Consider the following 10,552-nt stretch of genomic DNA (forward strand, 5'->3'; position numbering starts at 1 on the left):
CTATCATTTCATTCATCCCTCCATCCTTCCATTGGAAACCATTGATTTAATCAAATCCTTAATTTTCAAGATACAGTGATCAAACTTGGTGAAATGACTCACTACCTGATCCCTAGCCCTGCACTGAATATCATATTGATGCCATTTGCCTATCCTCCCATTCTATCATTTCATTCATCCCTCCATCCTCCCATAAGAATCCATTGATTTCATCAATCCCTTAATTTTCAAGATACAGTGATCAAACCTGGTGACATGACTCAGTAGCTGATCCCTAGCACCGCACTGAATATCATATTGATGCCATTTGTCTATCCTCCCATTCTATCACTTCATTCATCCCTCCATCCTCTCATAGATAACTATTGATTGAATCAAATCCTTAATTTTCAAGATACAGTGATCAAACTTGGTGAAATGACTCAGTACCTGATCCCTAGCACTGTACTGAATGTCATATTGATGCCATTTGTCTATCCTCCTATTATATCATTTCATTCATCCCTCCATCCTCCCATTGGAAACCATTGATTTAATCAAATCCTTAATTTTCAAGATACAGTGATCAAACTTGGTGAAATGACTCAGTAGCTGATCCCTAGCACTACACTGAATAGCATATTGATGCCATTTGTCTATCCTCCCATTCTATCATTTCATTCATCCCTCCATCCTCCCATTGGAAACCATTGATTTAATCAAATCCTTAATTTTCAAGATACGGTGATCAAACCTTGTGACATGACTCAGTAGCTGATCCCTAGCACCGCACTGAATAGCATATTGATGCCATTTGTCTATCCTCCCATTCTATCATTTCATTCATCCCTCCATCTTCTCATAGATAACCATTGATTTAATCAAATCCTTAATTTTCAAGATACAGTGATCAAACCTTGTGACGACTCAGTAGCTGATCCCTAACACTGCACTGAATAACATATTGATGCCAATTGGCTATCCTCCCTTTCTATCATTTCATTCATCCCTCCATCCTCCCATAAGAATCCATTGATTTCATAAATCCCTTAATTTTCAAGATACAGTGATCAAACTTGGTGAAATGACTCAGTAGCAGATCCCTAACACTACACTGAATATCATATTGATGCAATTTGTCTATACTCCCTTTCTATCATTTCATTCATCCCTCCATCCTCCCATATGATTCAATTGGTTTTATAACTCAACCAGATGTATAGATAGAACAACTAAAACTGCTGTACTCACTCAACTGTAAATATACTAAATATGGTCTTACATGGTTTTAAACATTTTTTTCTTCTATTCATTCGTTTTCATCCCTCCATCCTCCCATAGGAAACCATTGATTTTTTTAACTGTTTCAGGTGTTAAGATAAATCAACTAAATTTGCTGTCCTTATTGAACTACTATGCTTTTCTGGGACCAACTATTATCATTTAACATACTTAACATTGTCTTCATGCTGTTACAACAAGCTTTGTCAAGCCAACTTAAAGTTTGTTCACAAACTTTACTTTCTAGTTTGTTAATTACACGTTTGTTGCATATTGTTGATTTTCTGTTAAATAAACATGTTAAATGAAAATCCCTTTCACTTAATTTTGTTTTGTGGTAATAATATTAATAATATTAATTAATTACATAAAATAATATAGCATAATTTTCCAGTGTATATTTCTGTTTGAGTCTTTAGGCTTCTTAGTGGCTCATACGATCGCGCTGCTTGTGTATTTCGTAGCTTTAACTTAGGGAGGAAGAAGAATATAAAATCTAGCTTTAAATGTAATTCAATCTGGTTTGATTTGAAATGCCACATTCACAGGGTTGCCAACTTTTGACGTTCGCTTGGAGTGAGATTTTAACCTGGAGCCGGTGGCGAGTGTATTTTGTTGAGCGGGGGGTGGCGAACGTAAAATGGACACAGATTCAGTGTTATATCGCCGGTGGATGGCGCCAGAGCTAGCGAACTAGTAACGTATTGAATCATATATGTGGCTCTGGGGTAAATAAACTGGATATTTTTTTCGGCGTGAGATATCGGAAGTGTGGCGTGAGAGCGTGTGAAAACGGTCAAATGCGTGTGTCTCACGCTCAATGCGTGAGAGTTGGCAACCCTGCATTCAGGTACGTTCAGAAGCTGCATTTTAGCTATAGGCCTACTGTACATATAAGTCTGGAATGCAGCGTATGAACGTCATTTTGGCATCCAAGCCTGCCGTTTAAAAGACGTACTACAGATGAATAAACGCCGTATTAAATAGTCTAGGAGAGATCTCATAAGCGTCTCCGAGACGCAGGCGCGATCATGACGCAGCCAGGTAGGTCTGTAATGCAGCTGCTGGAGGTCTTTCACGATCCACCACAGACTATCAGAGACGTGTTGGCGATAAGCACGCGCTCTTAAATACGTATTCCAGACGAACTGTGTTACATCCAGCAGAGTCTCTGAGATGTACATGTGCTATCAGTTTATCCTTCTATACAACCCCCTTCACCAAGCGTTCGGCTGAAGAATTAAAAGCATAAAGGAGTTTGTAGTGGACAGACCCAATTTTAGGGTTCGTACGACTGCTTGAAATACTTGGAAATACTTTCATTTTAATGTTGCTTTTTCAGATTAAAAAAAAGTGTTGGATATTGGCTAAAGCATTTGAAGATGCTTGAAATGAACTGTGTTTCGTTTCGCAACAAATAGCTATTTGACTGAATGGTTCGCTTATATAACGTTACAAATATATAAGTTACAAATACATAAGAAATGTATCAACCTCTTGTAATTCCAGCGGTAAACTCGAGAGTGCATTAAGACGTTAAGATTGTGTGCTTTGAAAATAAACTACCATTAAATAAAATATTGCTAGTTTGTTAGGTAAGGTAGAGCTACTGGATTAAATCCTACCCAAACGAGCATATATCTTAACTACATATTAATACGCCAACGTGATCGTTTGGGGGGGGGGGGGGTGGTTAGGTAATAGCTAGCGAGCGAATTAGAGAAAAAGCAAAACTGTAGCTGGCTACCCAAACACGCACATTTAAAACAGTGCTGTTGTTTTGTGTGTTGTTTTGAAATTAATCGACCTTATATTTGATCTTATATGCTAATAAAGCAGCGCTGCGTAGCGCGTTGTGGTGCCTGTTACCACGTCACAATCGTAGAATTCGAATTGAGCTTCCATGGAAACCGCTAGTTTACATTACGCGTTGTCATAGTGATGTGCAAACAGAACAACATTTACGGTCGACTACGAATGAATTCCGTGTCGTTTTCTTCTGCTTTTTATTCAAAAAGTTTGTTCTGAGGTTAGTTAACCCAGATAACTAAATAAGATATTCAGATTGGTTAAATCTCTACCACCTGGTCCATGGCGTACTTTGACTCCATGGCTACAAGCAGCAGTTTCCTCAGCATGGACGACTACCGTCTAGTGCAGCACGAGGTCCTCTGCTCTGCCTCCAACAGATACGAGGTGCTGGAGTTCCTTGGCCGCGGGACTTTTGGCCAGGTGGCCAAGTGCTGGAAGCGCGGCACCAGTCAATCTGTCGCCATCAAGATCCTGAAAAATCACCCTGCCTATGCCCGCCAGGGCCTGATCGAGGTGGGGAAATGATGGTAGATTTAAAAGAGGTTTTGAGAATCAATGTGTCAGGGCTGGCTCGGCTGCCACTCCCTCTACCACCAGGAGTTGCAGTAATCAGCAATGATCCGTTTCAGCTGTCTGAAGTTTTGTTTATTGTTTTACCGTGCTCTCACGGCTTATATTGTTTCTCTTTTCACACGTCAAGTACCTCCCTGTACTCCCGCGTTACACAATTGTAGCCCTGATTGTGATGTTGCTTTGTTCCTGCTCTAATAAGATGTAATAGGCTGATATTGGCTAACACTGCAATTTGTAATCAGGGGCAGTGGCGGCTGGTCAATATGGGGCGCTGGGGCGCCGCCCCCTTAATATTGTTCCGATATTAAAATGAGTTCATTATAAACTGCGATAGTGAGGAAATTATTTAGTGACACTGTGTGTCTAATTGCCATGTTTGAATTAATTAAAAGTGTAAACACATAATTGTATTTAATTGCTTACATTGTGCACACTTCCTGTGTGCGGGGCACCGGTCTAATGAGAGTGCATGGAGAGGCATAAACTTTTGCCAAGCACTGATCTGAGGCTGCAGTTTAATTGGTCGGTTTCAGACACACCCACTCTTGTTGGACACACCCACTCTTGTTGGTAGTGTCAGTCAGCTGCGGTTCGTTAAAGCTGGTTTATACTTTCGCGAGTGATCGTAGGGCGAGACTCCGCCCACCTCGCGCGAACCTCCAACGTAAATCGGTTCATGTTGAATATCAGCAGGCTGGAGCAGCAGCTCATACAAAATGAGAGAAAATTCAGTTTTATCTTTACAAAATAATCTTCTCACAAAGCATTCACTTGAAGAACGTTAGGGCAAAATTCATGTTCAAATAAATAAAGGGCAATAAGACTGCTTTATTTGTTTTTAATTTGTTTACACCCCCCTCAATTATTTGTGCACCAGCCGCCACTGATCAGGGGTCATTTCCCTCTGGAAAAGAGCATCTGCCAAATATAGCAAAAGTAAATGTCTGAAGGGAGCCATGCAGTAACTGGGCTGATGCTATTGAAGTTACGTAGCATATTAGCCCTTGAATGCTGTGCCCACATAATTTAACGCCTGTCCCATCTTCCCCCATCTGCTCAGATGAGCATCCTGAGCCGTCTCAACAAGGAGAACGTAGACGAGTTCAACATTGTTCGCTCGTACGAGTGCTTCCAGCACAGGAACCACTTATGCCTGGTGTTTGAGATGCTGGGGCAGAGCCTGCAGGACTTCGTCAAGCACAGCCCGCTGCCGCTGAAGTGCATCCGGCCCATAGTGCAGCAGTTGGCCATGGCGCTCCTGAAGATGAAGAGTCTGGGCCTGATCCACACCGACCTCAAGCCTGACAACATCATGCTGGTGGACCCCGTCAGGCAGCCGTACCGGGTCAAGGTCATCGACTTCGGCTCCGCCACCCACGTCTCCAAGGCCGTGTGCTCCTCCTACCTGCAGACCAGATACTACCGGTGAGTGGCGCGGCCTAAGGCATATTGGAAACAGATGCATGGTTGTGGGAATCGCTTCCGCTCGAGTGTGCTTGAGAGGTGAACTGCCCGTTGTGGATGGCTATGGTGACACGGCTGCACATTAAGATTGTGATAAGCATTACGATGAACTGCAACGCGTTTGATTGCCATTTGATTTATAAATGATGTATTTTTAACTGGATCATGTAAGTGTTGTCATTTATCCAAACACCAAAGAATATCTTAATATCTTCAGTGCCTGAGAAGTTAAGATGCTCTCAGCACACATAAAAATATTTTTTTGGTTGGTTTTATGGTTTTATGCTTCAGGCTTTGGTAATATCAGTACAGGGTACCTGCACTGCTCCATTGTAGTTACACCATGGCAGTGTTGTTCTGTATTTACGTAGTGGAGAACAGCACATCAGTATGTAGTGTCAGTGTGTCAGTGTAGTGTCAGTGTCAGGTTACACTACAGTAGTAGATGGGTAATGCACAGGCCAGTATTGTGCTACCAATTTACCAAAATAATATTTCAGGTAGTAAAAAAAATACTTCTTAAAGCTTTTACATTTTCACACATTAATTCATCACTCTGTGTTAAAGTGAGTACCTTTGAATCACCACAAACCACAGTATCATGCTAAACGTCATGATGGACGTTTTTGTCTTTTTGGTCCAGATCGCCCGAGATCATCCTGGGTCTCCCGTTCTGCGAGGCCATCGATATGTGGTCCCTGGGCTGTGTCATCGCCGAGCTCTTCCTGGGCTGTCCCCTGTATCCTGGAGCATCTGAATACGATCAGGTCAGCCAACGGGCCTCGGACCCGAACCTCGCCTTTCTCACGCTTCTGTCTTTATTCACGAAGCATCGAAGAACAGTGCTGATTTAGAGTCTGCTTTCCCACCTCCTTTCCAGAACTTCCTCGCTGTGTAATAAAGATGTAAATCTTGTTTGGGAGAAGAGTGGAGTTGCTAACAGTGATGGCCACCTTTATTCTAACTATGCAGCTTGCTAGCTGTTCTGTAATGACTGGCAAGGAAGAGACTATGAATGATTTTTGGGGAACCAACAAAACAATTAACTCAAATGTGTTGAGAGTGTGATCTGTGGGCCCTTTAGGCCTGAGATGTGTTTGCTGGCTATAATTGGAAATCTAATAAGAGCTCTTTACAGTAGTGCTAGAAATACTGTCTTGCAGTGGGAAAAAATCTCAGGTTTGCATGACAGTGGAATTCTAAGATGGGTCCAGGTGAAGCTCCCAGTACAACAGGGTTGACTGGTGCAAGGTGTTTTAGGAAAGCGAAGCCCTTACTGTGTTAGAGGTGCAGACCCATGGTGGCTTTGTGGCTGTAGGGACATGTAGGGTTTGGATAGAGTAGTTGTCTTTGCTAGCTCGTCTTCAGGATCAATATATGAACATAAAATAAAGTCATCCCATCATACCATAAAATCATCCCTCCTGTACGCTGTCGCTGCAGATCCGGTACATCTCCCAGACGCAGGGCCTTCCAGCAGAGAACCTCCTGAGTGCGGGAACCAAGACCAGATGCTTCTTCCACAGGGGCTCTGGCTCCAGCTACCATCTGTGGAGACTCAAGGTCCCCCATCCTTCTTGTGCCATGTGTTCGGTTCATAAGAGATCTGTAATGGCACCTGACAGTACACCTGAACGTTTTTTCTCCTTCTATGTTCCCCAGACGCCTTTAGAGCATGAGGTGGAGCTTGGCGTCAAGTCCCAAGAGACCAGGAGATACATTTTCGACCGTCTCGATGACATGAAGCAGGTTATTTGTGCTCTTGTACACCTTATTGCACGCTTAGCATCACTGCTGTGACATGCAAATGAAGAACAAAGCGCACCAGCTGCTGGTGGAGCATGTAGAGCAAGGTCTTGGTTTTGAGTTCAAGGGTTCGAGGGTTCGTGCTGTCATAATAAGAAGTGTATGTAAGTCACAACAGCGCCTGTGAAATGCAGAGGAACACACGGCAATGCTGCTGCTGAAACAGCGTCTTATGCACATCGCCGCCCTCTGCTGGCACATAATATGACCTACCCGTTCGTCTCCCATGCAGGTCAACATGCCCATTCTGGAAGGCACAGACGTTCAGGTGGAGAAGGCTGACCGGTGGGAGTTCATCAACCTGCTTAAAAAGATGCTGACGCTGGACGCAGGGAAACGGATCACGCCATTGGAGACTCTCAAACACCCATTCGTCACCATGGCTCACCTCTCTCACTACCCTCACAGTGCACAGTGAGTATGTACAGGGCCGTCCCTCCGTCTCACACAGTCCAGCCTGTGTTCCAGCTCCGACGCGGGCAGGATGGTTTGCGTGTCGATCATTATGCAGGGCTGGGCGCTCCATAATTTGCTTCTTTCGTGTAAAATGTATTCAGACAAGGAGCTAAGAATTCCAACTGGAAGCACACTAAAGTTGCATGCAAATGGAAGAAAACCCCAAAGAGCTCTTTTTAAGGAACGCCATCTTATTGTAACTTGCTGTAGCACAGTGCTGTAACTCACCTCTTTCTGTCTCACTGACTCTGTGTGTCACTCTCGTTGTCTGTCTCACTCTCCGTCTCTCTCACTTTGCAGTGTAAAGTCTTGCTTCCAGAACATGGAGATCTGTAAGCGGAGGTGCACGGGCTTCGACGGCAGCAGAGGCCTGTTCGGCAGTGGGGGTGTGGCTGGGGGCGGGGCTGGGGGCGGGGGCCAGCACCAACTCCAACCCTCCAGTCACCTTCAGCAGCCAGCCCGACCAACACAGCCAGGTGGGCCTGCCAGCACAAGCTTGTCGTGTGTTGCACCAGTATCCCCAAACCTACAGCTCACATTAAACACTGCAGGTGTTCAGATAAGAAATTACTCACCGGAAATGTGCTTTTCAGCTATGTTTGAAGGGTCTTGCCATTAAGTACATGTGCCCTGTTTGTTGGTTGTGTGTGTGTCCTCTGCCACGCACCCATCTCAGCCCATCGTCATCTCGGACACACTCCACCCCGCTGTCAGAATAATCACCATCTCCAGCGAGACCGAGGGCAAGGACAATGCCAAGATCCTGCCCACCAGGTGCCCTCCCCACGAACTCCTTTGCTCCGCCTCCTGTGCCTCTGAGCTCTGTGTTTGCTCTGTGTTGAAACGGTCACCCTTCTGTTTGCTCACTTTGTGGATTTAAACACTCCTCCCTAGCTGCGGCGTGAACAAGCGGGTAGACGTCAACAGCTGTGTGACCGTGCGGGACTCGGACACCTGCAGCCCGCTCAGCCCCAGGCGCCTGCCCACCTTTGTGGAAAACGCCGCCACCCTGCCCAAGTCGCTGGCCATGGTCATCCCACCGGGTGAGTCCCACGCGCTCTGCTTCTCCCTCCCCTCCGGCTCTGTCGACAGGCCGCAGTCGTTGATCACTGTCTCGCATCTCCTTATAGAATCGAGCGCCGCGGCCTCCGGGATGGTCCAAAAAGACCTCGGTTGTGCCTTCTGCCAGAGCAGCCCTGCCCGGCGCCGAGACACAGAGCCGCGTCCTCCAAGTTTCAGCCTCTCTGAGCCAGGTAGAGCGTCTGTAGAGCAGTTTGCCTTCTCACGCTGCAGCTGCCGTCACACTTCACACTGCCCCATAGAAAATCTTATCTTCGCCCTGTTGTCTTATCCACATGCTGCAACCAGGTGTAGTCCAGAGAGTAGTTCAGCTGGGAGTATTGATATCTCACTGCCATTTTGTGTCTTGGCTCCTCCTACAGGTCCAGGATCTGTTGTGATCTCATGACAGTTCAGGAGGCAGATCCCCCTGGCACCAGTCCACCAGTCAGGAGGATCAACTCACTCCCTGCTCTTTCTTCAATTTGCACTCCTGTTACATTTGCACATTATATTTCTAATTCATTGCATACGTTCACTTTAATCGTAATTACACCAGATTCCTCATACATTCACTTTGCACATACAGTATGTTTACTTACTGCTGCATACGCCACTTACTTGAATGTAAATTTCAGAGACCTCTATTTATTTTATTATATATATAAACAACTCAGCTATATTTTTTATCTTTACTATTGTACTTACCGTTACTATTGTACTATTCCTTTTTTTACTGTTTTAGTTAATGTTAATTTTAAGTAAATGTTTACCGCTGCACTATGGAGTCTGAGAGTAACGTAATTTCAATCCTGTGTATGTCCCGCACGTATCACAGATTTGACAATAAAGTTGAATTTGACTTTGAACTACCCCTCAGCAGGCTCTTCTTACCTGAAAAAAATGACTTTATTACAGAATTTCAATACTGCAGTGTCTGGGCTTTTTTGTTTGTTTGTTAGTCCACTTTTGTTTGTTTTAGCCTATTTTAGTATCTTGTTTTTAAATTATGTTTATTTCAGATGCATCATCTGTTTTATATATTTATTTTTATTTAACATTTATTCAACCAGGAGGAATCTCACTGAGTTACAATACCTCTTCTCCCAGGGAGTCCTGGCCAATATTTGCAGAACAAAACAATTATACACAATGACATACAATACTTCTATACACAACACAATTTCAGAGAGGGTAAGAAGCCTAGGTTTAAGACAGCTTGACGCTCATTCCAAACATAAGGCGCATACAATGAAAAAGCCATTTTCCCCAACTCAATCAATCAATCAATCAAATTTTATTTATATAGCACTTTTTACAACAGTTGTTGTCACAAAGCAGCTTTACAAGTGCCGAGTCCTAGCCCCCAGTGAGCAAGCCAAGGGCAACAGTGGCAAGGAAAAACTCCCTAGTTTTTTGCATGAGGAAGAAACCTTGAGAGGAACCAAGACTCAGGGGGGGAACCCATCCTCCTCTGGCCGACACCGCTCACCATGACCAACTCTGTTCTTTTTAATGGGCTATCTAAGAGCAACTTATTTTGTGATTTTGTATTATATAAATAAGATAAATTAGATTGAAATGGAAGTAGATTAGAAATATATAAAGGTATTTTCCCCATTAGGGCCTTTGCAATAAAAAATCAATACATGATACTTCCTACTAATAATTCTATCCACTGAATTTCTGTGACATTACATGTACACCGTATACGTCCTGTGTGTGGGGCGCCGAACTAATTCGTGTCTATTAAACTTTTGGCAAACACGTGACTTGGAGAAGCTTTTTAACAGTGTGTGATAATGCAGACACAAAATAAAGACAATTGTATTCTTCATCACAGCTGTGGCGTTATGGTGAAATATCTGATCAGTTGGAGCAGTTCTTAACCAATTAGATTGTGTGGCAGGAACTAACTCTTTTACCCAGCTGGCCACCAACGTCACCAGACGTTGATTTTTGGTTGACTGTTGGTCATGACGTCGGATGACAAAAAATTAACGTCAGGATAACGTCTAATATTAACGTCAATTTGACGTAGAATTGTGACGACATATGATGCTGATATTTTGTTGGTTTTAAGTCATGATGTTATCTAACCTAAATCCCGCGTCTTCCAAAC

The 10,552-nt window shown here is 43.8% G+C and overlaps 1 protein-coding gene across 1 annotated transcript; it reads left to right on the forward strand.

Annotated features, from left to right (window-relative positions):
* Positions 1-3,351: 3,351 nt before the first annotated feature.
* Positions 3,352-8,839, forward strand: LOC143485515 (homeodomain-interacting protein kinase 1-like). The gene is made up of 11 exons (XM_076984963.1): positions 3,352-3,585; positions 4,706-5,070; positions 5,753-5,876; positions 6,553-6,672; positions 6,772-6,858; positions 7,148-7,329; positions 7,672-7,885; positions 8,048-8,145; positions 8,266-8,414; positions 8,502-8,624; positions 8,814-8,839. Exons 1-11 carry the CDS (start codon positions 3,352-3,354, stop codon positions 8,837-8,839), a joined length of 1,722 nt encoding a protein of 573 aa, XP_076841078.1.
* Positions 8,840-10,552: the final 1,713 nt, after the last annotated feature.

This window comes from Brachyhypopomus gauderio, unplaced genomic scaffold (assembly GCF_052324685.1).
Source record: "Brachyhypopomus gauderio isolate BG-103 unplaced genomic scaffold, BGAUD_0.2 sc34, whole genome shotgun sequence".
Taxonomy (NCBI): domain Eukaryota; kingdom Metazoa; phylum Chordata; class Actinopteri; order Gymnotiformes; family Hypopomidae; genus Brachyhypopomus; species Brachyhypopomus gauderio.